Here is a 27898-nt window from a genome sequence, read left to right as displayed (position 1 = left end):
TTCCATAAAATTTCAGCAATGGAAACTCATTTTACTTCCAGTATTCCAGAGTAAGAGGTACATTAATCTTACGCAGAAAATATTACTATTACTATTTCAGTATACTATATCACAGTTGGTGTACGGGCACGATTCTCGGTAGGAGGATATTGAGCGCATTACAAATGTTCAGATTCCATCTTAAACTTCTTTAGGACCACGTCTCGTATAGTCTCGGCGCTGGAAAGGGCCGCTAAACAAAGTAACATACAAATATATCCCAGATCAAAAATTAAATTTAAAAAAAATGAAAACAAGTGTGGTCGTGTGATTAATATATACCTGAATATTCATTTCAAAATTTTCAAGTTATCCTTTAACTTAGACTGCGATTTAGGCTTAGTCTTAAAAAGTAATTGTTCTAAGTCATAACCAAGATATGTTTCTTTGCTTATGAAATATAAATAAATTATTATTACCAAGCTGTGCTTAAACAATACTCTATCGTTTTGGAGTGCCGAACCATCTGAAAGTTTACATAACCAAAACGTTTCGTTCCGAATATTCTTTTTGCCTTTTTTTAAACCACTCATCTTTATCTTGTGGGAAGCGGAAGATAGGGGTAACGCTATACTCTTGTATATAAGAGGTAGCGAGAAACTTTAGCGCATCGCATGCTCAGTTGTTGTTTAAGTGATAGTTAAGTAATGGTTTACTTTCAATTTAATTTAGAATTCATAGTTATAATGACAATATAAAAGTCATGTATGTGTTCTGCAAAATATCAATTGGCGGGATACAATCTAGGACCAGGGAATCAATGACCCTATCTATGATATTTTCCAATTTATGATTAACTCCATTTTTAAATAGAGAAAATGAACTGTACATTTATATGTTGAATACATTCCAAAGCTACATAGAACTCCCTTGTGGCTATGTAGTTTGCTACGCGTCTTCGATGCAGAAGATCCGGGTCCGATACCCATCGGGAGCTCATATAGTTCGGATTCCAGATTAAGCTGTAGATTCACGTCTCTTTTAGCCTCGTTACCGAAAGGAACGCTAAACCCTAATCCATCCTCGCAAAGTTACGTCTCTAAAGCACTTTTCGACTGCTAACTTAGTTTAGTAAATAAAATTTCTAGTAATTATAACAGTAAAATTTGCGTTGTAATATGTCGTGATTTGTTTTTCATCTATTGATTTGAGCATACTGCCCCTTTTCAGTTGGGATACTATATGGGATGTGGACTTGAAATCAGAATAACACACAGTCTCATAAGGGATTGAACCCGGATGTTCGTATTTCTTGTGTGATTAAGCTGTTTTCATGCAGCGATTATATGTGAATTGTTATTACTCAAATCTGGATGCAAGCTACTACTTAAAAATCTAATTCAATCGTTATGTTCTATATCTTTGTAATTAAAAAAGTCAGACAAAATACATATAATTACATATCGACTTGACCAACAATTGACGTATTGGTGAATAGTGCTTAAGGTCTCATTAAGGAAACGGATCGTTTTACCAATGTATGGTGGTCATCCGGTTTGTCATTTAGGGGGCAGGAGGGGAAAATTGCCCCCTCAAGATTTTGAGAAACACATATACTTTAATCGATTGTCTACTAATATACTAGTGCAAAACGTAAAAGTCTTACGTAGGTGGTGCTCTTGCCTCCCTCAAGCGAAGTCTGAAATGACGCCCCTGGTAGTCATACTGGGATTACCTATTTAGTTTGTATCGAAAAATGTTCTTCTGATGTTAATTATTTAAGCTAACAACAAATGCTTGCAAACTCATATGTTAATTTCGTTTTTTTTTTTTTTTTTTTTTTTTAATAATATTTAAACAAATATTCCACCGATACAATTCAGAACAAAAATTTCACATTTCATCTTTATAATAATATATGATGAAACATATACTATTTGAATGTCTCTGTTTTAAAATTATCAATTTATTTCATTAAATTTTTACTAAGAACTTAGGTAAATAATTATTAGCTTTGAAGTAAAAGTGTACGTGAATCGTAAAATTATATAAATTAAAGACGTTTTGAGTAACACTTACCTACATTGTTTACATCCGAGCAGAAAATAAATGTACAAATTTAAAAGAAATATATATATAAATACATTACGTAAAGTTTTAAAGATAAGACGGGTTTCTCTGTTTTGACAGGAGTAACTTGAATGAGCCCAACAAATAACGCGCAAAGATATCTATAAAACTTGAATACGTAAATGCATAAATAAATCGAATTAATTGCTTCAACTGCATAAGAGTACACTTGTGCAGTAAACAACAACAACAAAAAAATATATATATTGACATTATTGTGTCTTCTTTGAAACATTTTCATTGTTTAGCTTGTTGTGAAAATTAAAAATAGTAAAAATAGAGAGAGAGATGAAAGGCTTCCTTTCAACTCGTGTTGAGAAAAATAAAACATTTTCAGAAAAGACACCATTAAACGTAAGATTTATGTAGAACATTTAGAAAAGGTGTGCACAGTATATAACATATTAGGAAAACAAATCGTTGTAATTAATTTTTATTCTATCATAACGTAAACTGCATGAAACTCGACATAATCTCTGCTACAATGTTATTGAAATGTAGAATTCAATTCTCTTTATTGAGTTTAAAGATTATTCAATGAATATGGTGTATGAAATATGTGTTGTATTAAAATATGTTTAAAAAAATACTACGAAAAAAAAATGTAATTTTGAACGGAGTTATGTAAATTCAAGTAAAAAAAGTTATGTTCCATATTTTCATTATTTCAGAATAAGTGTGTAAGATCATCTAGTTAATTAATTACATTTTCTCTATATAAGTAAGAAATTAATTTATGCAATAGAAGCAAGAAAGGGAGTTATACTCTTGTAAAAGGGTTAAATATTCACAACTAAACTATTGGGGAGGGTGCAATTTCTCCTTTTGTACACGGCTTTTTCTAGTGTATTGATTTATGAATTAAAACTGACGCACACAGAGCTTTCTTTTTTTTTTTTTTAAAGTAGTATATAGTTAAGACTGTTCAGTAATTGCTTACTCTGAATATACGTCAGGGCTATCCTTGCCTAAATAGCGTTTCTGTCTTTGGTATGAAAGGAGGGTTCGATTCCCGGTGGGGAAAAAAAAGAAAGAGTACATTAGAAACTAACCACGCAAAACCAATATTATATTATTATAAATGCATAACTAAAATTTGACTCCAATAACACTTATACCTGTGTGAATTCTAGGAAAACCTACATGTTCAGTTGAAACCTTGCAACCATGTAAAATAATAGTTACTCTATCTTCAAACAATATACTTATATTAAATTTCATCAATGAGAAATGCATTAACATACTCTTTTTTATATATTATTCATAAAGGTATTATTGTATCATTACGTCAAAGTTCGTTAAATAATTATAATTTGTGGGTATGTTACAATTATTTCAAATAGACTTTCGAATATATACTACAAATATATATTCTGTTACTATAATCTTATATAATATTCTTCATCAAAGGTATGCAGACTATGTCAGATATGTTTCTTATATAAATTCCTAATGATCTGTCCTTAAATTTTTATTTCACATTGATATATCACAAACTCTATTCTCTGTACTACCAAAGCTTCGTTACATTTAGTCTAGAGATATGTATTGTAAGTATTTTGTTCTAACTATTTCAATTCGTGTCGTAACATAGAGCAATTTATTCTTATTCAGTACATAGTTATTGTATTCAGTATGTAGTTATTCTATTCTTTCTAAGATTATTGCAAAACTAACGTAAGCTTGTAATATATAACTTTTTCTATAGCAAAATAAATTTTTCATTGTGAAGTAAGAGGACATACATCAAAATCAGTAAGAAAGTATAACAAATGGATCAGGTAACACAGTATTTGACACACACATAGTATTAAATCTCTTTTGTAATTAGAGACATTACATTGTAATACATATTCAAATTAAATTACTGTTTAGGTATTGACATGTTTTGCAGCCTTTAAATGTCAGATTTACGTAGTGGAAAAATAACGTTCAATGAGAAGGCGATGAATAAGTGCATATATACCATGAATATAAATAAAGAAAGTATTGCTTAAGACCCCATTTATTATTCGTGATCGTTATTAAACACAAAGTAACTCATTACGCCTCTTCAGAAGAGAATCATTTTTTAGAAACTTTAATGTAAAGAATATCCTACAAACGTATTTCTATTACAATGATGGAGTTATGTGTTCTTTCTTTATCCAAAAATTTAATAGAATCAAAATATCCAACTATAAAATAATGATTGCCAAACCGTCGATCGTGACCTAGTAGTAGCCCGCGGGGGAAGTTTTCGGTAGATCGCGTTAACGCTTCGGTTGACTAACCTTGATCAGTGTTACCAATTTCGGTTAAAAGCCGCTAAATCTATTGGATTCGACTTCCAGGAAAAAAAAAACTTGTTGATGATAGAAAAGAGTTACATCCTTCTCATTAAAGTTAATAAGTCTGATTAAAAAAACAATCTGTTATTACATTCTGTTATTAATTACTAACTACACTTCAGTTTCTTTCTTACGTGCAATTCAATTTCAGTTTCTTTTTGTTATATACAGTTTAGTTAAAATTGATTTTATATTTACTAGAAATGTAAGTTTATAGGGAATAAACAAATGCAAGATTTTTTTTTTTTTTTTTTTGAAGGAGCTTGTAGTTCTTTTAGTTTGTAGTTCAAAATAAGATTTAAAAATGGTACGATTGTTCAGAAGCTTCATAAATTTGGCGATCACTGCTATAAGAGAATCGTATTACAAAAAAGTAAATTTTAGAATGAACATTCAGTACATCTGAAAATATAAACAGAATGTACGTAACTGTTAGAAGTATGAGTGTTACCGTTAGGAGAAGACAAATAATAACCAGTTAATAGCATATTTTTCACATAAACAAATTATAAATGAATAAACAGTACAATCGAAAGATATCAATTATTTTCTTTTTGATCTTACCCCCCCCCTCAAAATTTTGCATAGAAGATAAAGGAGACATTGACGATGAGATGGATGATAGATAATAATGGAATGAAGAAAGTGGGAGGAATCGAGAGAACTCCGAGAAAATCCATACAAACAGTGTTTTTCCATACTGTCACTCAGTGTGGGAATTGAGAGGGATGCCAAAGATTTTTCCACCTGTTAAAAATTTATCCCCCTCCCCAGTAGGGAAAATTTTCTCCCATCTCGAATGGTCATGAAAGATAGAAACAGAGAACAACTATTATTTTGTAAAGCCAAACTCAAAAATAAATAAATAAATAAATAAAACCAAATATTAAAACTCTTAGAACCTCTTTTTAAATATAGTTGTCACCTTGCAATTTTTCTAGATATGTCACTGAATGAATTTTCAGAAACTTAACAAATCTGTCTAAATTGCTTACTGGTACTACTTAAAAAAAAAGTTTTCATAGAATTTTATTAAACTTGTTAAAAAAAAAAACACTTTTAAAATCTAAATGATGTTATCCCAATTTGATTCTTATAATACGGCACTGAATGAACTTTCGTGAAATCGCTTTTCCATGTCTGGAGATGGATTTCACTAAAGTTTCGTAAAAATGTTCAGATATGTATCAAACTATACATATTTCATCTTTCAACTTTTTTTTTAGTTATACGTTAATAATACTTAAGAGCTTAAGATTTATTCAAAAAAAAAAATGTACTTACTCTCAGTTAGATTGCCGTGTCCAGCTAAATAATTTCTTTGCTTCTCTTTTGGGTCTGGTAACAAGAAAGTTGGAAGAAATATTCTTTAATCGAATCAGTTACCGCTTTATTTCATTTTATATATATATATATATATTAAATCTGAAATCTGCTCCAGACTTATAGTTTATTACAATGTAAATTACTAAATTAAATAAAGGTTTGTTTCCTCTTCTTCTTCTCCTCAGGCAGAGATCTTTCAATTGGTTTGATGCAGTTTTGTACTTTTCTCCATTTTGTGCCTAAACATTTAGTTTCATTTATCTTTTCTTCTTTTCATTTCATCTTGTATTATTTGGACGGCATATTTCAATCATGATCTTCCTCAGGATATGTTTCCTCTTGTCATCCCCTCATGGGCCAATAGCGTAACTCCTTCATGTCTCTCCCAGTCGTATTATCTGTTCTTTTCGAAGTAGTTTTCAATATATGTATTTTTTTCTCTTACGTCTTAGGATTTCCAGCTCTTCTTTGTTTAATATCTTAACAATCCTCCATACAAATGTAATAGTAATAATTCATAATTTTACCAAACATTGTTAGGGTCATCAAATCTAGGAGGCTCGAGTGGGCAGGCCATTTACCCAGAATAGAAGCTGAAAAGCTTTTAAAGTTTTAACTGGAAATCCAATCGGACAACGACCGTTTGGAAAGCCAAAGTGCAGATGAGAGGATAATATTAAGATGTATCTCACAGAAATAAGAATACAAAATAGAAACTGGATGCAGTTGGCTACGGACAAAAGTCAATGGAGAACATTTGTAGACGCGGTATTGAACCTCTGGATTCCATAGGCTATAGAGTTAGTTAGTAATCCATAATTAAAATGGAAAGAAGACTCTGACACCTATAGGAAACATCATTGAATTAAAACACAAACTAATACAAACACACACACAAAAATATTACATCATCTCAAACTGTATCTACTCTCAAGTATATCTGGTTAGTAGTCGGGTCTTTGTACTTACAACTGTATTCAGAACAGTCAATGTTTTATGCTCTGAATTATAGTTTTTCGTCATCCTCCTTTTCCTGTTCGTTAATTATAATGCACGAAAATTTTTACATGTATAAGATGGAATGACCCGAAAACTGGTTCCAAATGCCGTAGGAACAAACCAACTCAAATTAGAGTTTTTGAATACACTTGATTAGATAGGACACAAAATACCTATTACATTAGAAAGATGAACTACCCAGTATTGGCATGCGACTTTTTTCTTTAAAAAAATAAACAAAACAGATTTTCATCATTGGTTTTTCCGTTTTGTTTCTTTTAATTTTTAAGTTGGACATTTAATGATACGATTTTTCTGCTCTGGTAAGCATAGATGCACTGTCGAAATGTTTATTTTCATTTTTATTAAGAGATACTTATCATATACGTATTAGTATCTACATATCAAAATAGTCATTAAAAATGAAGTATGTAGTTATATGATTTGTAATGACGAATGGTATATGTCCTGTGGCATCATTTTTTACCCCATTGAGAACACATTCCAACTCAAATTTTAAAATAACATATCTAATCTTGGAATCTATAATTTTAATTAATATTTTAGAAGATAAAATAGAAGTTTCTAAATACTTTTTGATATGTCATAAGATTTGTGTCTTTCCCCTCATAATAATAATAATAATAATAATAATAATAATAATAATAATAATAATAATAATAATAATAATAATAATAATAATAATAGTAATAGCTGTAATTTAACAGAAAGTAATAAAGGAAACCCATATATCCTGTCAATGATATAAATTTCAGATGTACAGTCAGCGACAAAAATTATTTCCGTTTGGTAAAGCTTATTTTGATAATACTGTGATATGGCTGCAACGTACAGAGAATTACATTCTTTCTAATTTACTGAAAACTCTACTCAAATCGTCTGTGGCCGAGTTATTTACGAGACTAATTTCATCAAACTGAAAGAAATTTTGTCGCTGACCGTACAATATATCAATTCTGTAGCTAGTAGTGACACCTAGTGTTTAGAAATTTATAATTTGTTTAATGAAAATTCTTACTACAACTTGTTTCAAAATATATTCAATCATATTGTAGTTTTTCATGTTTACAAACATCATTTGTGAATTACCGGAATATGAAAAATGTATGTAAAAATCCTAGTTGTCAGAAAATACGCAATATCTTTACTACGCCGGAAAAAAAATACAACCAACAAATTTTGAGTATCTAAATAGTAATGTTCGTGTTTTAATATACTTCGTCTACAACATTGCAAAACTGCATTCGTTTTTTACTTTCCTAGAACAGTACGTGAAATTGTCAACAGCTGTCATCTTTCAGAACATCCGGTACTTGCACAATCATTTTAGTGATGAACTCTGGGAGTACTTGATCACTCTCCATCTAGCTCTAAATGTTGGTGTGCAAGTACCGGAGCATTCTGAAACATAGCTATTTGGATAGTTCACATACCAGTTCCTCAGTGATGTCTTGGCCCCACTACGATAAGGCCCATAGTAGTGGAGCTATGAACTTCTACAGACTAAAGTTCATTTTTTCACGATTTCGGCACCCAATAACTCCGAAATAATCCACTTTTGAGCACAGGTTCATATGAACTTTTTTTCTTATTTGATGTGAGAAATCTGATCCCAAAATATTCTGACTTTTTTGTAACACCCTGTACATAAATCGCAACACTAATTTGATGCCATCTATAAAAAATGCAGGATGAGTCCAATTTAAAGAAATGTTATAATTTACTATGAATACAGTTCCGAAAGCGATATCAGAATTAACTCAAGACTTTCCACTCGAAGTTTGGGTAATTATTCTTTCATCTGGTGGCACTAAACATCACCACGATGTGCCACAATAATCATTTCCAAATACGAAAACCATCTCATGTGCTTCGAGAGAGCATAAAGAAATCGTTGTGTGACGTGATCCGAATGACTTATTATATTATTTGCCGAAGCGATAAACAAGTTTTGTTTGTCTGCAGCGGCCAGTCGACAAGCGAGATCGATGTGACTGTTATTCGAATTATGTTGCTGGTAATTTCAATGATGCTAAGAAACAGTAACCGCCCTGCAATCAGGGAATTAGTGATTTCAACGAACGACTAGAGAAGCAGCATATTAATGCTGTAATTTTAAAGTGATTTATATACATCAAAGGAGATTTCTGAAGAGGAATTGTTACTCTCTATAGAAATATATGGTCTTAAAAACTAGATAATATGAATCTAAAACTTTGCAATCACTTTTTAAATTACTCATGCAACCATTTTGAGAAGTTTTATTTCGAAATTTTCATCTTACATGACGTGGCTAAATGATCAGTAAAGTTTTTCATCTGATATATATATATATATATATATATATATATATATATATATATATATATATATATATATATATATAATCTTTTATCTTAATGACAGAACGTTCATCGTAAAAAAAAAAAAGTATGCACTGAAACGTTTCATAAATTTCATAGACACGTCTCATTGCAATAGTATCCGTGATAGTTGGAAATGTACAGAAAGAAAAAAAAAATTCTTGGCAAAATATTCACTAAATGTTTCGTACGGAGTATTGTACTCTACAGGGTAGATTATATGCACAGGCGTGTAGCTAGAACACTTATACAAGGGGAGGAGATAAACTTTTCTACCTAACTTGAGTTCATCTTACATTGTTGATTGCTCATTTTTTGCGCATATATTTATCTAAACAACTGATAGTACCAGGAAAAATAAAAGGCGGTCTCAGGGTAAACTCAACCTTTCCTGGGTACCCAGTGGCGTCCGAAGAAAATTTTCTAGAGGGGCATCTCCATGGTTGCTATATTACGTATACATTTTCGTGAGCCAGGGGGGCCCTTCGGGCACCCATTTGGATACTATTAGCTACCTACGCGGACTATTAGCGACCTCAGAGCGACGAGAACTGACTATAGGCTTTCGAAATGTGGATATAGAGAAAAATGGAGAAAATTTGCAATGTTGATCAGCAAAGCTGCAAATATTAGGAAAGGAAAGAATATTATTGGGTGTAATAGGAAAAGAGGAAAAAGTCATTAGAACATTGCGTAAGAAGGAACTATATCTAGAAGAATGTGGAAGATGATACGTTATATGAAAAAAAGGAAGGAGCAGAAGGAGCTAAATTGAATGGATGTAGTTAAAATACGGTAGTTACTACATCAGGACTAAGAAGTTACCACAAAAACTGCTTTTAGCTCGTCACAAGAATCACAATGCATGCCAATGTTCTTTCGATGCACTCTATCTTCTTTTAGTGTCAGAAAGCAGATCCGCCATAGAAGGATGTAGTCATATATGCGTACTATCAACCTAGTGGTGTCTACTGTCAAGAATTTATATTTTACTTCAATTATAGGGGAGTATCTCTAGTGTCTATGGGATCTCTGGTTTGATTCCAGTTTCTACCAAGTGGGCTTTGTGGTGGACAAACACCGTGTACATGAGTTTTCTTGGGGTATTCCCACTTTCGTTATCCCATCATTATCATCCTTCTCCGTTAGTGCACGGCTACTCTATACGTTCGCAATGCGTTTTTATGGAAATGTGGTTGGCTAATCACAATGCACTGCAAACGCGAAAGCAATAAACCACGCAGAATACGTCGGCTCGAGCGTATTTGGTGCGTTTCGGAACAATAGACCGCCTGCTGTTTCGGAGTCAGTAAAAGATGTCTAAAGGAAAGAAAAAAGAAAAGACGCGTTGCCAGGCAAGGGTATTTTAGCAAGAAACAGCTGCTTGGAAGATGCTTTGTGCAGAGTATTGGAACTCTGCTATTATAAAGTATGTGCGTATATAACAAAACAAATTTCAGAAAAATGCAAGGAAATTTCGAAAAATTACCTAATCACAGAAAATCTATGTAGGGTTAATTCTCGTAATTTGCATGAATGAGAATAAGGGTGTGACAGTAAGATCTGGAAACCCTGATTGGCTCACAGTATGATTTATGACTCTGGCGAAAGTAAAATAACCGAGTAGCCACCTAGGTCGCGTTCGCTGCGTGGGTAACGCATCTGAAACGCATCTTGTTATAGCTGTACACTTAGCTTCGTAACATAAACGTGGGACGTTAAACTTTCAAAAAATGTAATAAATCAAGGAATTATATTTCTGAGTTTTCGTCATCTATTCCCGTTTCAGCCCGTCACGTATGAGAGATGATTATCGTCCCTTGGCGATCACACTATCCGGAGAAGTGGGAAAGACAGGAAACGGCCTGGGACCTTTATGTTAGTTACCGTCCTGACATTTGCCAGGTGTAAAAAACTCCGTAAAAACCTCACTCAATGTAGTTGGCCTGAATTGTAATAAATCGATTTTCAATTAGTGTTAATGAATATGTACAGACAAAATAATAACTAACATAAATAATAATCAATGTTTATCCATCACAGTATTGCATAAAACAGTGAGAAATAAATGTTTATTTATTAACCTTATTTACAGAAAGTATTTCTTCTTTTTCTATTATTATTATTTTTTAAATGTATGTTGTCAAAAGTAATATGACGTAATCTACTTCCTTTTACAATCACCACGAGAAAGGACACTCCTTTATTGTTCATAGAATTTCATATATGTAAATTTAATTGAAGCAATTTTCCTTTTAAAATGATTTTATGAGTAACACGAAATGCTTATTGGGCAATCAGTTTTGTTTCTCCAACTATAAATGAAATTTTGCGTTTATTACTTAAACTTGCCTAATTTGAAGGACAATAAATTACTTTTTAAGCAAACAACAACATATTTTTTTTTCCTTTTGAGAGTTAAGAAAACATGCCAAGACGTGGTTATTTAGGATAATGAAATAATTATGTATTTCTTTTTTTAAAGCAAGATTTGATTTATTGTATCAAAGTAGTCTGTCTTATGAATATATCTTATTATTAGAATTTACAACTTCCGACTGCTATTTCTTGGATATTGATTAGAAAGATGTTGTAAACACAAGTTAACAATATGAAAAGGTTCAAACGAAGAGCTTTATAATCCCTTGCAGTAGGCAAAATCCGTCTTGTCCATGAATTTTATTTATAAATATTGTTTGTTCCCCCAGAGCCTTTGGTTTGCTGTACACTATAAGTTCTAATTGTTTATATATACCTTCTTTTTTTAATCGAAAGATCTAATATATTTCAATAAAAAAAATTCTTGTAGGCCTTATATCTGGAGAAGTACATTTAGTGTAGCGAAACCCAAATTATCACTTAACTCAGTATGATGTGCTTACTCCGTAGAAAATACGAAAATTCGATTTAGGGGCCGTTCAAAAATTCTGTGGCTTTGATCCAATTGGCCCAAAAGATCCAACATATTTCAACACAAATTTTCTTGTTGATCTTATATCTGGAGAACTACATATAGTGTATGTAGCCAAACCTAAATTATTAGTTAACTCAGTATGATGTACTTATTCCGTAGAAAATATGAAAACTCGATTTAGGAGTCGTTCAAAAATTTTGTGGCCCCTGATCCAAAAACTATTAAGATCGCGGTCTTTTGATTTATTTTAAGTTTTCCTAAAATTCTTGTTTAGTTTGTTCACCAACTAACTTGCAATTGCACAAATACAACGATCAGATTCCAATATGGTTACTGACCTCGTCTTAATGATAAACAATTAAGCACGATCAAACTTGGCTTCATTTTGTAGGACTATTTGTCACATTGTTAACGACCAACGTGATTATTTCGTTGTACGTTTTTCGTAATTTGTAAACTCTTCAAATATAAACGCAAGTAATCAATTATCTGTATTGTATTTGATTACTACAGTTAATTCAGTGATGAACATAATTTTCGAGTGTTGTCCAAGTTTTTTTTTTTTTTTTTTTTTTTTTTTTTTTTTTTTTGTCAGAGAAATCCTCAACTGTTTGTACAATTCCAGGTTATTATTCAAATTAAGCTAATAATTAAGTTTGTTCTTTATGAAATCAAAATTGGTTTACAAATGGGAAAAAGAAATAATATTTTTTTCAGTTATACACCCATGACTCTGCCTTCTAAGCTACAAAGAACAGGCTAGTTGCTAGCGCATGCTTTTACTGATCGGAGTCCCGAATTGGATTCCCAGTAGGACAGACTTGAAAAATTTGAACGCATATGGTGATTCGGATTCAATCTAAAAACTGTAGGTCCATGTATCATATAGTCACAATCCAGAAAAGGACTTTAATCTCCAATTTGAGTCAATTAAGCTAATGGACACGAATGATTGACGAAAATGATTGATTATAAAGTAGTTAGTGGATGAGAATGTCGGAGAGCACCGATGTCGTCCCCCATGAACTCACATGATCTCGGTTCGAATTAGAGATCTTTCGCACCAGAAGTGAGCTTTCTACCACTGAGCCACAGTGCTCCTATGTTAAAAAGTGGAGATTGATATGTTGTACTTACTTGCATGTAACGATGTGTAATACTCCAAATTGTAGTCCGTGTGCAGCTTTCTCGAGTTTCTCCCGTTTCCTCCCAGTTTCTTTATTCCACCATGTCATTCTTTTCTCATCATCACCGTCTCCTTTAGCCTTACCAGAATTACCGTGGGACGTAAAACTTATAGATTTCATTTCATTTTCCAAAGGGTGGTTTACATTTATGTGTGTAATATTTTTAAAATATATATACAGTCAAGATTGTCCTTTTCGTTAAACTTTACATAGACGTTTGTTTACTTGACTTTTATTTCATTTTTATGCAGCAGTGACTCTGTAAAGAGTTTGAACCTACTTTACGTTCACTCCAAACCACGGCGGGACTTAAATCCGATGTAGTTTGCAGATGCACATTCGTAAGTAATGGTACATTAACACTTATTTCAAACGAATGGTTGCAAAATTACACGTATACATTTCCTGATCTCTCTTTCCGTAAAAATAGTTGCAAGATATTAACATGGAACATAACAGGTTGTTGATATTGAGGACAACGTCAATCAATACAGAAATCAGATGGCCTTAATTGCATTGCCCTGTTTGTCTACTGTTGCACCGACTCTTTTTGTTTGCTCGCTGTATCTTTTGTTCATGTCAAAACTGTTTACAGTAGCTGGTACTTTCAATGAAACTAGGTATTTAGTCCTTCGTGTTAGCTAATTATTTACACTAAAAATGGTCCTTGATTGTATATGTAATTGACTAAGGGTTAGTTAAAGTTTAGTTATGTACGTATATGGCTAGGATTTTCAGTGTGTTTCTACATTCGCCAGTTGTTCCACGTTTTCACCGCTTTTAGCAGCCATACCTACAAGTAAAAGAAAGATATTTAATGCAAGAAGCATTACTGCTAAACTTTGAATTTATTTACATATCAATATATTCTTCGTCTATTTTCTATTCTATTTGTAGTCTAGTCTCTTTTTGTTTCACACTCAATATCTATTTCCCATTTGTTCTGTTTAAATATTTTGTACCCTTGAACTTACCGTTGAAAATTAAAAACTTTAAGCAAGTAGTGGAGTGTTATTCACTGAATGTACTAAAAAAAAGTAATAGACAAAGACAAACACCTAAAATTTCCGTAGTTCTATGTCGAGTTAATTGAGCTGAAGTTCTACTATAATGAAGTATACCTAAGACAATTCTATGCATGCGAAAGTACTAATAGTAATTTATATTTGCAATTCAACTACTGCTGTTGATTGGAAAGCAATTCACGGTCAAACCGATAGAAGAAAACAAGTATTATTATTATTATTATTATTATTATTATTATTATTATTATTATTATTATTATTATTATTAATCCTTTTACCGTCCCATGTATTGTATGGATGTAAAAGTTGATCTCTGGGACGCAAACAACAGAAACAAGTTTTTCGAAAACATTACAATTTTCCGAAAGATATTTGAAGTGAAAATAGGTGATCAAGCGGTCGAACTTAGAGAGCTACAACGTTAAACTCCAGAATAGTTTCAGGTAACCGAATAACATACGGATAAAAAAAAGTCGACTCGTCTAAGATGAGTAGCTCGTTTCTAGGATTATGTTCTCGACGAAACGAAATAGAGCTCTTCCAATAGAAACAGATACACTTTCCAAGACGAGACATCACTTCTACGAGACCTTTTTGAAACGAGATTGCTTTAACTGTTGTTTCGTAGGTAATTCTAGGCACGCCGCTGGAATAGATAAACTAAACGTGGGCCGCCAAAAGTTAAACTCTGTGCTTAATAACTTTTAGGAACTAAGGCCTGTCAGCCGTCTTGTGGCGATGGGATGATGTGTGGTCAACACATGGACTGACCTCACCATTAATGCTTCAAATAGCTCCCCAATCGTCTTCACGACGTTAGTTAGACACTTCAATGCCAATAGTACAAATGATCACTCTTCTTTCCTCTGACCATAGTCGGCAAAGCTTGACTTCGCTGATCTCACGAGAATATGTATTCCATCGCGGCCAGGTCATTGGCTAGTACACATGGGGTCATAGAGTTATAGCCGGGAAGCGTAGCGAAAGAGACCTTTGGGTATACCAAGAAGGTGTGAAAATAATAGGGCTATAAAGCAAGATCTTAAGGAGCAATCCAGAATAGATTGTCTAGGTACAATACAAGATAGAATGCAAAGGGAGAAATTTTGTTCCTTAGGCAATTAATGCTCAGATTCCTAAATGCATATAGATAATAATAATAATAATAATAATAATAATAATAATAATAATAATAATAATAATAATAATAATAATAATAATAATAATAATAATAATAATAATATGTTAGTATGACGTATTTGATAATTTCCCCTTGTTTATAATGATAGTTACAAGACAACATTTTTCTTTTTTTTTTTTTTAATATATTGCTCGCAGTTTCCTTACACCTGTAAGGAATAACCACCTATAATTAAAAACACAGTAATTATTTAAGTGAAATCTTAAAATTAGTTAAAATGCAACTTTTACATACTCTGCGGTGTCGGGTGCAAACAAAAATCACTGGCTGTTCAAATAACATAGAAAAGACTTTCTCTATATGACTGTATTATATTCTTACGCAAGATTTTTCAGTAAGAATAATTAAAAAAAAAAAAAAAACACGTTTAGCACTTATACTTCCCCGCGCTTAACAGTTAAGGAGAAAATTGTTATTTAAAAAAAGATAAAAAATTATCATTTTTACAACTTTTATAGTAACAAGTTTTAAAACTTGTCTTATATATATACAGTATGTATTTTGATCAGTTCCGATTTCAAAGAATACCGATGTTGAAAGAAAATGTATTTCTTTTTTTTATTTCTATATAATAAAAATATATATATTACTTTTTTTTTTGTTACGTTAGCTGTACTGTTCAGTCGTCAACTAGATGGTCAGATCGAGATAGATAATAAATCATTTGTAACGAATCATCTCAAAAACAGTAAAACGGTGACTCATGCATGTTTTCTGCTTGACTTGAATGTAACTGTTGTAAATGATTACACATACGATTTTCTGTGTTTTAAAAGCTATGCCGCCGCGAGTCTACAGGCAGGAAGTACATAAGATAGCTAATTAAGATGTAGCGTTCGTCGATCTACTTCTAAACTCGAACTTGCAAATCAATATTCTACAGTCAGCATCATTCAAGATGCTGTTTAATTTAAGACTGTTATGTTTTTAGTTATGTTGTTAGACATACAAATGAAATGAAATGAAATCTGTAAGTTTTACGTCCCACGGTTATGCTGGCTAGGCTAAAGGAGACGGTGATGATGAGAGATGAGTGAAATGATGGAATGAAGGAAGTCGGAGGAAACGGGAGAACCTCGAGAAAACTCTCGCACACGGTGTTTGCCCACCACAAAGTTTACGAGCTGGGATCGTACTAGGGACCCCACACAGCAGAGGTGAAAATCTACCACTGAGCCACCGCGGCCCCTAGAAAATTATTCGAGTAGCTAATATATGAATAATTTTAACAGCATTAGTATAGGGTTTGGGTTCTCCATAGTTTAGTAGTTAGCGCGTTGGACTGATGTGCGCGTGGTCCCGAGTTCGATTGCCAATTTTCGGCATCCATCCAGTGTCGTGAGGTCAACTGGAGACAGGGTGGATTGATTTAAATCAGTCTGATTTAAATCACGATTTTAATCAAGATTTAAATCACTTGATTTTTTTAATAAAAATCGTTGATTTAAATCAAATTTCGAAATAAATTAATTTAAAGTGAAAATAAGTAAAACCCCGTTTCTGTTCTGTTATTACGATTATGGAATCGCAGTGGCGTATTTACGATTTTGTTTCGGGAGGGGCTTTGCTAACTTTTGGGGGGGCTTTGCCTGAAAATGTGAATATTCTGCGAGATATTTCATATACTTTACTATAGTAAATTAGATTTCGGGGGGGGGGGGCTTAAGCCCGGAAGCCCCCCCTAAATACGCCACTGCTCCAATGTATGTACAACACAGTATGAAAACGAGTATCATGCAGAGGATGATTAGGGAAAATCCCGTTTTGAACGGGTAACGGGAGAATCCTGCTTTCTTCTCTTCGTAACATAGGGTTTTTAAATCGTTAACTATTCCAACGGAGAAATCACCATGGACATTTAAGACAAAAATTCTTTCATGTCCACGTCTATTTGTTTGTTTCCAAATAATAGGGGCGTATGAAGAGGGGCCCGATCCCCTTTCCGAAACAATAAATAAATAAATAAATAAAACTTTAGGCGAAATTTATGTACTAAATACATAGAACGAAGTTCCTCGGGATCGTAATACGGCAAATTTTGGATGTGTTAAAATATCGAATAATACTTTTGATAAAGTGGATTCTTTCAAATATCTAGGATCAATATTTAAAACAGACGAAAACGATATCTACAAAGAAATTAAATGTCGACTAAAAGCAGAGAATTCGTGTTATTATTCAGTTCAAAATCTCTTGTCGTCAGGAATTCTGTCCAGGAATTTGAAGATTAAAATATATATGCTTGTTGTTCTCAGGATGTCTAGAAGGAAGCATAATCAAATTCCCTGAGTTTCCCTGACAAAATTATAATTTTCCCTGACTCTGTAATTCTTTTTTTCTTAGTAACTCATGAAAAGTAACTTCTATTTAAATCATGAAAATGAAATCTTTCAGTTTTACGTCCTACGATTATGCCAGTTAGGCTAAAGAAGACGGTGATGATGAGTAATGAATGAAATGAAGAAAGCGGGAGGAAACGGGAGAACCCCGAGAAAACCCACGACCACGGTGTTTGTCCACCACAAAGTTCACACGGTGCAAGCTGGGATCGAACCAGGGAACCCAAGCACCAGAGGTGAACGCTCTACCAGTGAGCCACCGCGCCCCCAACTTATATTTAAAGTGAACTGTAAGTTTTCACCATTGTTTATATGCTTATACAATATTGTACAGACGTACAAACGAACCAATTCATTTACCTGTAATTTATGACTATTTTAGTGGCATTTCTTCACCCCTCACAGCCTGGGAAAGATTTTTCCTGATACACAATGAAATTCCCTGACATTTTCCCTGACCCTGCAAATTCCCTGACTTTCCTGACTGGTAGACACCCTGCTTCTGTATGGTTGTGAAACATGGTCGCTTACTATGAGGGAAGAACGTAGACTGAAAGTATTTGAGAACAAGATCCTGACGACATTCAGATGAATATTCAGACCCAAGAGAAGCGGGAATGGGGGAAACTTCATAACGAGGAATTACTTAATTTTTACGGTTTATCAAACATTGCTAGAGTCATCAAGTCTAGGAGACTCAGGTGGGCAGGTCATGTAGCCAGGATGGAAGAAAATAGGAACACTTTCAAATTCTTAACTGGAAGACCAATCGGAAAACTACCATTAGGAAGATCTAGGCGCAGATGGGATGACAATATTAAGATGAATCCAGCAGAAATAGGAATACAAAATAGAAACTGGATCCAGTTGGCTAAGGATAGAAGTCAGTGGAGCGTTTCCGTGAACGCGGCATTGAACCTCCGGGTTCCATAGGCCATAGAGTTAAACAGTTAATTTTGGGCGAAATTTATGTACTTTACATGTATTTCGTGCCGCTGGGTAGTTTCGATGTTTTAAAAAATATACTCCTGCCAAAGATCAGGAACTTTCGTGAAAAAAAAAGTGTCATGTTGATAAACGTTGCTGTACGTTTTTTTCCTTAATGCTTAAGAAATATTGTTTCGGATTGAAATAGGTTAACGATTGAGGATTAATCCGAAATTAAACCAAAATACTTTCTCTTAAATGGCATAATTGTCATTTAATATTAATTCCTAATGTTTTTTCTCCAGTTCGCGACTTGTATTATACGAGGAGAAAGATTTGATTTAAATCAAAAAAATCGATTTAAATAAAAAAAATCAACAAAAATGATTTTTATTAAAAAAATCATGATTTTTTTCCACCCTGACTGGAGAGTTGTGTGAATAAAAAAACACGTGGCGGCCATTAGCTCCAGAAAGCTCTTGATACGTCTGTTAGAGATAAAGCAACTCAACGCACTGACCGCGTATTAGTCACTAGTCTGAAAGTTCAGCCGATCGCTAAGAGATGGCGTTCGAAAGGGCGGTCACATTAGTGGTTAGTTTTTTATTAGTACGTGTCGAGTTTATATTGTTTCCCCTGCAACGTGAGGCAATTGGGTAACTATTTGAATTGAAATCGTATTGAATTCTTCCAATGTAGAAAGTGAGAAATCGCGACTAACTTATCCGATGCACTAACCTCACATTATTCAATTAAAAACCACTTAGCCAGCCCTATCCCTTCATAAAGTATAGTTTATAGTACAAACAATAAGAAGTCTTGCAATCAGTGGCGGTTCTAGAGGAAAGCCACATCAATAAAACTTAAAATTTTAACGTTAAAAGCTACAAGAAAAGCTTACCTAATGTCCCTGATGTCTGATACAAAAATTAAAACATTAGATAAATTTTATTTTTTCCCTAACGTGAAGCGATACAGTTTTATCATTGAGACTTTCAATACTCGCCACTGATTTCAAATAAAAGTACATGTAGAAAAATAGATTAGCAAAGCGTTAAAAATAAATATGGCTGTCCCATAAAAGAAAACATTCAACATTCTCCTTGAAACATGGATAATAACTTTCTATATATTTTCTTGAAACAAAATAAGAGAAAATATTTATGGATCTGGAAAAAGAGAAAAACTTTTGCACTATTGTGGAGTTTAAATTTATCTATAGAAAATCTGTTTTAGATATGTGAAAGCAAAATATTATCTTTTTATCTCTGCATAACTATTTAAAATATATTTTTAACATACTCGAAATAGTCTGCTACAAGAACAAGTGGAGTGAAAAAATCTTCATAATCTACAGTAACTTTTAAAGATGTGTTCTAAATATTTGTGACAAAACATAACTATTTGTCAAAATAAACTATTTAGAGCTGTCCTGTTGACCTCATCACTAGACTAATCTCTTACAGAAGCATGCTCAAAGATTCAAGGCCTGCTGGGAAGAGAGGTACGATGTCTTGTGTACAAAGTACAGCAATGGTTCGCATTCCACTTGTATATTCATTCTGCTTGTCCTTCATGACCTCGCTCTTAAAAAGAAAGGTTTAAATAGGTCAATAAAAATAAAATAGATAATGTATTTAAGCACAAGTATCTTAATATAACTGACAGATTTCGTTACGGAAATATTAATCGTGGTGAAACTATTTCGACCTGATGTAATTTGATGTTTAGCGTCCCTTTCAACAGCGATACTATAGAATGAAAATGTGTGAGGAAAGGAAGGCCCGGAGAAGAAACCCCCTCGGACATGATTTTGGCCACCATGAGCTCGCATGACCGGGAATCGAACCAGGGACCTTACGTACTGTAGGTCCGCGCTCTCCAACTGAATCACCGTCCGTCCTGACTTACATATTATTTTGAGTTTAACGTCTTGTGATTATGCATCGCGACTAAGGGAGACGGTGATGATGAAATGAAATATTTAAGGTTTACGTCCCACTATTATGCCGGCTAGGCTAATAGAGACGGTAACGATGAGAAATGAATGAAATGGTGGAATGGAGAAAGTGAAGGAAATGAGAGAACCGCGAGAAACCCCACGCACACGGTGTTTGTTCACCACAAAGTTCACTTGGCTGGAGGTGGGATCGAACCAAGAACCCCATGCACCAGAAGTGAACGCTCTACCACTGAGCCACCGCGTAGGGGTGAAGTTAGATTTACATCGAAGTTGCAGCACCCGAGCGTGACGTAATGCCACGTAGTATCATCATGGGGCTAAGGTGGAACAAAACAAGCCCTGCGGGGCTTTAACCCCCTTCGCTCGCTTACGCTCGCTCAGCTATCCTTTGTTACATAGCTAAATCACTTTTTTATCAATAAAGTTGTGTGTGCAAAGTGGACTGACCATCACGTGACTGGATGGTGGAACTTTGATTACACCCTTACTTTACTTTATTGTAGAAGTAAGTCATCCTCTATATTCGGGAACAATATTATTTAACTTACTTACTAATTAATTTTATAACTTTTCTTAACATAAGTGATCAGTCCCGTATATTTTATATATGTAGGTCTGTATACCTACTTTTGGGTCACTCTGTATAAATGACTGAATTAAAAATATCAATAGCTTCTCAGGTAGCTGCAGATAAAGGGGAAAAAGTGTGATATTCTACTGTTTACAAAATGGTTCTCAGAAGAAGTGATCGGTGTAGCGATAGGAACGCCTTCTGCTGCAAACTGCTTGCATTCTCTCTGATCGTGTGTCGTGGGTGCGAAGAATTCCTCCTACCATATCACGCTCCTCTACAAACTCTTTGGGTACACTTTGTTTTCTTTTTCTTCCAACAAGCCTTGGAGCAACTGCTTGGTGCACGGGACAAGATGGCAGTCGATGTCAGACCAAATACAACCTTTTTTCTTCGACAGCTTCGTGAATTTGAGGTGAGATGGTAAAGCGAATGTGGTTTGGGTATTTCCGTGTGATTAAATTCGAACGGGGACTTTTCTGATTTTTTCCTCTTCTGGACCTATTTTGTAAATATATCCGGAAGGCAATTTGACAGCATAATGTGTTGATATTATGAAATGTTTGCTTGTTTATGCATAGTAGTTAGTCAATAACCGTAAAATACCTTGCTAATTAACTTATTACGGGTAGAAATACTAACATGATATAAATCTCTGTCGGTACAATAGGTCCGTTCTAAAGTTTTGGTCTAAGGAAGAATAAAATAATTTTATCTTTTCGGAATTAATGGTGTTTATAAATTCATAGTCTTTTCTTTCGTACAATTTTGATTAATATTTACTTTTTAAATTTTCCTGTTCGTAATATTGGGTTCGATTCCCCAGCGAAGCACAGAATGTTCCATTTTGAGTTTTTAAAAAATGAAATCTTTGCGTCCCATGTTTGTGCCGGCTAGGTTAAAGGAGACGGTGATGAGAAATGAGTGAAATAGTGGAATGAAGAAAGTGAGAGGAAACGGGAGAACCCCAAAGGAAACCCACGCACATGATGTTTGTCCACCCCATTTCGAGTAGTATCGTGAAGTAATTGAAGAACAAATATGCGTGAATTATTTAGTAGTAGCAACTGTCGAAAGCCACAGATAATCGCATTGGAAGTCCGTACATGGATTAAACAGAATTCATTTTAACGTATCGTATGAGATCTATAGAGTTATCTATAGTATTGCAACTGAATATGACTGCTAACATATGCAAATGAATTTTGTTATTATTTTAGTATTTGCTTCGTATTATGTTATGAAGTGGTCCCACGTAGCGTAGTCGGTAATGCTCTCATCTTTGGTGCGAGAGGTTACTGGTTCAATTCCCAGTATTCGGTCGAAAAAGTGTAAAACAGGCCAGACATCTTGAGTGTTTTTTTTCCTGGGTTTTCCTTACTCACACCAGGCAAATGCTGGGATGGTACCTAATGTACCGGTCCCAGACCACTTTCTTCCTAGTGTGATCGCCGACGGACGTCATCCCTCATACGCAGGCCCGCAACCAGAGGGGGGCTAGGGGAACCTGGCCCCTCCAGACCTTAACACAAAATGCTGTTTTTAATACAAAAAACACAATTTAGCTATTTGTAAGAGAATTTTTAATGACTAGGTCCTCCTAACATATTCATGCTCCCCTCCAAACCTCTGTGGCTGGTTGCGGGCCTGCTCATAAGTTAAAATGGCCATAGGTGCCGAAAGCACAGAAACCTAATTCCTATTCTATCCGTATGATGTTATGATTTGTAAACAGCGCTTATGAACTTGTAAAGAAACTGATGATCAGTCACATTTGTTTATTTATTTGTGTTGGAATTTAACGTCCTTCTAAGCAGCCTGGTGCGGATTTACAGCTTAACGTATGATCCAAACCACATGAGCTCTCATCAGGAATCGAGCCCAGGTTTCTCGCATACCGAAGGCTCGTATTCTAATAATAAAATTACAAAATGAGTTTTACCTGGCACAATCCTAGTAGGATTGTAGCATCAATTTTAGTTTTTGTTTGACCAAAACATACTATGATAATTTGTTTTGGAAACCTTTTCGTTTGTTTATTTAGCGTGTTGGAAAATTGGTGTATATTGAAGGAATTCTTATATAGTTATTAGTAATATTATAAGCAAACGAAATTAATACGTGGAATTAACTCTTTCCTGAAGTCATTGGAATTCTGTCTTCTGGTCGATAAGAAATTTATATATTTCTTTCTTTTTTTTTTTAAAAAAAAAAAACTATGTATATTCAATTCCTTGCCAATCTTTTTTAAATATACATTGTGTTTATTTTAAATATTTTGCTACTATTTAAATGATTTGTGGAGCCTGTTATTATTTGTTTATACTCGCTGCCTGATAACTGGGAAATCAATTTCCCGTATTACCAACGCAAATTCATTTTGCAATACACCGATAAGCAAATTTCCCATTCGACCATCTTGTAATGTGTAAACAAGATAGTAATTCCAAAGACTATAATTCTAATTCTTGAATACATTATCTTTATCCTCGTGCTTCATTACTGCAAATAGATACTTGTCGTATTTACTTAACGCGTATCCTTTGCGTCAAGCTGCCTTGAGTTAGCCCCAAAAAGATAGAGTAACACTTTGACTTAGTAAATAAGTAAATGGTTACATCTTGTGAGGCACTAATTCAGAATAATAGTTTCGTATTATCGATCTCTCTCCTTCATATAATCCAGACATAATCAATCTTAGCATAGCTCCTCCCTGGTCTGGCGACTTGCGCGCGATCCTTTGGTGTGCGGAGCCTCGGATACAAATCCTAGTACTAATTTAGGATTTTAATTTCTACCCGAAATCACTTGGTAGTGATTATGAGTCGTTATTTATAACTATGATGAATATAAATACAATGTGGACATATGGCATAAAAACTACAGTGCATAAAACACGAGCAAATTGTGCTAGCTGGCCACTAAAAAGCACGAATGCTATCTAAGCAAGTCTGGACAGGAGCGCGGTAGGGGTGCGTCCATAGGGAGCAGGTGCGTCAGTGACGGTGGGTATACGTATAAACGAGGTTGTTTATAACTGCTCATCGTAAGTCACAGCACCAGCTCCGATGGATTTGGGGAAGATACTAAATACCATCTCTGATTTGGATGCTGCTTGCATTAATAAATCCCAGCTTATATAGGGCGCTGAAAATTGGCATTAATGTACTCAATTATATTCTTTCCAAATGTGGATCTCATTATCTTCAAACTCTTTTTAAAATCAAAATTGAGATCTCTGAACCTTGGCAGATATATTCAAAGGTGATGTTAATCTTGAATCGTTTATCAACCGTCTAGCCAATTTTTCAGCTGTCCTATATTTGACAACAGAAGCAATAGAAAGTTGACCTTCTGTTTTTAATAACAGAAAAATTGTTTATGTATGATTTATCTTATATCAGTTTCTCTTAAAAAAAAAAAAAAAAAAAAAAAAACCTGAAAACTAGACTGGGAATGTATTTTGAGTCATTGAAATTATTTCTGTCCTTGTCATAAGAACAATATTTACGGGAATAAAAGTTTAGTCTAAAAAATATGCTGAGTTTCAAATTAATGGTGCCAAATGTCCAAGTTTCTTGCTATCCATATTTTTTTTTAAATTTTGATTGATTGACTTACGGGGACAGTAGCAGTAACGCTATTTATTTCCATCGTGATAAAAAAGACTCAATGTGGGACGGCTCTGACCTAGAGCGCTCACCTCTAACGCCTAGAGATCGTTCATTATGTTGCCAGAGTATACGAATTTGTGATGGACAAACGTTGTATTCATCAGTTGCCACAAGGTTTTGTAGTTTCCTTCCACATCCTCATTCCACAAATTCTTTCATAAGCATTCACTGGCATTAATCATCCCTCCTATTTATGTCGTCGTTAAATTCAAGATTAATTCATTAGAAAACTGAGAGCTGAATTCGAATATAGAGGAAATAATTTTATTCAGAGTTGATGCACTGACCTCTCACCGAATTGAATATGCGCCAGCTGCACCATAATTATCTTTGAGTTCGTGTACCACCAGTTGTTTATCGTTAAATTTCCGAAAGAGTTCAGTTGTTTGAAATACAATGGCGGATATAGCCCGAAGACTGGGGCGCTAAGCCCCCCTGTTTTTTGAGTGACAAAAATAACTTAAGCTATTATTTATATATTCTTGAAAGTTTATAATAAACTCATGATATATCTATCATAGTCTGAATTCTGGTTGCCCCCCCCCCAGTTTTTACCTTCTAGATCCGCCATTGTTGAAATACAAGTCGAAACATATCAAACTTGTTAAATACTGTAGTACTAACTATGTTTACGGTAATTAACCGAATTACGCAATGTGTAAATACTTGTTTTAAATGAAGTGTTATGTATATTCGTGCGTTAGTGTATGTGTTTGCAATTATTCTTGTTACGGTCGTCTGTACCTCCGGAGAATATCTTGGTTGGTAGTACGGTGACTCAGTGATAGAGTGCTTACCTTTGGTGCATGGGGGTCCCTGGTTGGATTCCAGGCCAAGGACAACATTGTGTCTGTGGGTTTTCTCGGGGTACTCCCGTTTCCTCCCACACTCTCATTGTACCAATTCTTCCATCATTTACTTGCCCTAATCATCTATCTGAACTTCTTCCAGGGCTATTTCGCCAGAGAATTTTAAATTTTAAACACTTGTGTAAGCAAAATATCTATCAATACTGTATTTGTTTACTAATAAAGTTTTTGTTTTTGTTTGCAGGATCGGGTGACGGGGCACTCAGCCAGCCTAGGTTCAATAACGACGATAGGCACGGCGGCCGGAACGACGTCCTTCACAACGGCGCCGCGAATGACGCCGACGACGGACTTCCAACCGCCATACTTCCCGCCGCCCTTTCCTCCACAGCAGCAGCTGGACTTCCACCCAGGACATCTCAATCCAGACCCGTACTCGCAGCTCAACTCCTTACACCAATCGCATTATCAAACAACACATCAACTCGGCCAGCGAACGCACGATGTCCTCCGAAGGCCCGAAAACGATCCGCTACACGTCGTAAGTATATGTATTCAACAATCTTCTTCACTCCATCCTACTTCCTATTTTATCTTTCTTTTTTATGTACTGTACGTTTTGCCTGTATATAAATTGACATTTACATGACGAATACTCATACAAGTGCTACATGAGCGCTATTAACATGGTTTGTAATTTGCTTACAACAAAAGATTTCGTGTAGAACAAGAAAGAAAAAAAATGAGAGTTCCATATTGTTCGATATCAAGCTGCATAAGCAGATGTAAATACAACTTTGAGCACCAGTTTCTGTGCTGTTCAGTATAGATATTAGTAACATAGCCTATTTGATACCGATTTAGTTAAAGAAAAAAAAAAATACATGTTGCAAGCTCAACACGAATAAAATTTTCGTAGACAGTATTACATGGAACAAATATTTTCTTTGAACATATAATACTTGAATTAAGTTTATTATTAATACTTCTTGGTGTGCTAATAATAATAATAATAATATCTATTATAATAGTAAAACCATTGGGGGTGCGGTGGCTCAGTGATACAACGTTCACCTCCGGTGCTTGGAGTCCCCAGTTCGATCCCAGCTCTCGCCGTGTGGACTTTGTGGCGGACAAACACCGTGTGCGTGGGTTTTCTCGTGGTTCTCTCGTTTCCTCCCACTTTCTTCATTCCACCATTTCATTCATTTCTCATCATCACCGTCTCCTTTAGCCTAACCGGCATAACCGTGGGACGTAAAACTCAAAGATTTCATTTCATTTCATTTTCCAAATCAAAAAATGTCACGTAAAGATTAATATACTTTTGTTCATCAGTTTCGATAATTAAAAAAAAAAAATGGCAGTTACTGGTAAACACAATAAAATGATCAATGCTGATTTTTTTTCTTTGTTATAGCACAATGTATCTATTAACCTTATTATAATGATATGCAGAATACAGGTGCTGATGCACTTTTGTTCACAATAGTATATTTCCTTCCCATGGATTCGAACATACTTCATACAGACATATATCATAGGAATTTTGATGGGGTGCCGGTTTTTTGTTTTCCAGAGTTGGCAACCCTAAATAAAATAATTACTGTGTGATGCCAATATCAGGTGTAGTTAGAGAGTTTGGGTTAGTGATGTCAACCGGCCTGGTTCGGCTCGGCTCAGGTGAGCCATCGGCTCGAGCCGGTTCGGTTGCGATGAGCCATCGGCTCGGTTCGGCTCAGCTCAGGTGAGCCATCGGCTCGAGTCGGCTCGGTTGGAGTGAGCCATCGGCTCGACTCGGTTCGGCCCAAATGAGCCAAGGGCTCGAGCCGGCTCGGTTGGGTGAGCTGTTGGCTCGGCTCACCTCTCGGCTCGGCTCGGTGGTGACTGAGATGTGAGCCGAGCAGCTGACAACACTAGTTTGGGTTTGGTTGGCGAGGAGAGGCACTAAGACGAGTTCTTGCCCCTCGTGACAACTAGCCTATCTGCGTTGCTGATTATATGAGACATGCAAAAATCACATCGTACGGAAAGAAAGCCAGAAGGAAAAATTGCCCAGCGTAAAGCCGCGATTGCAATATACGAACCAAATAATACAAGATATAGAGAAGGAAAAAACACATTATTTTAAGGAAGTGAA

At 34.6% G+C, this 27898-nt stretch overlaps 1 protein-coding gene across 9 annotated transcripts in view; it reads left to right on the top strand.

The window, feature by feature from the left end:
- The window catches only part of TfAP-2 (transcription factor AP-2), a 1022457-nt gene that overhangs the window by 715906 nt on the left and 278653 nt on the right, over positions 1-27898 (top strand). For 5 of the 9 annotated variants that reach the window (XM_081740097.1, XM_081740157.1, XM_081740115.1 and 2 more), the window contains one exon: positions 26003-26299. In XM_081740097.1, the coding sequence (XP_081596223.1) occupies positions 26003-26299 (297 nt within the window). Of the gene's footprint in view, positions 1-21442; positions 21691-26002; positions 26300-27898 lie in introns of those variants that run through there. The other 4 variants (XM_081740106.1, XM_081740089.1, XM_081740119.1 and 1 more) reach the window with 3 other exon arrangements.

The sequence above is a fragment of the Thermobia domestica genome, chromosome 2 (assembly GCF_964235325.1).
Source record: "Thermobia domestica chromosome 2, izTheDome1.hap1.1, whole genome shotgun sequence".
Classification (NCBI taxonomy): Eukaryota; Metazoa; Arthropoda; class Insecta; order Zygentoma; family Lepismatidae; genus Thermobia; species Thermobia domestica.
The sequence above is the reverse complement of the archived record's forward strand: the minus strand, read 5'-3'. Positions and strand labels throughout refer to the sequence as shown.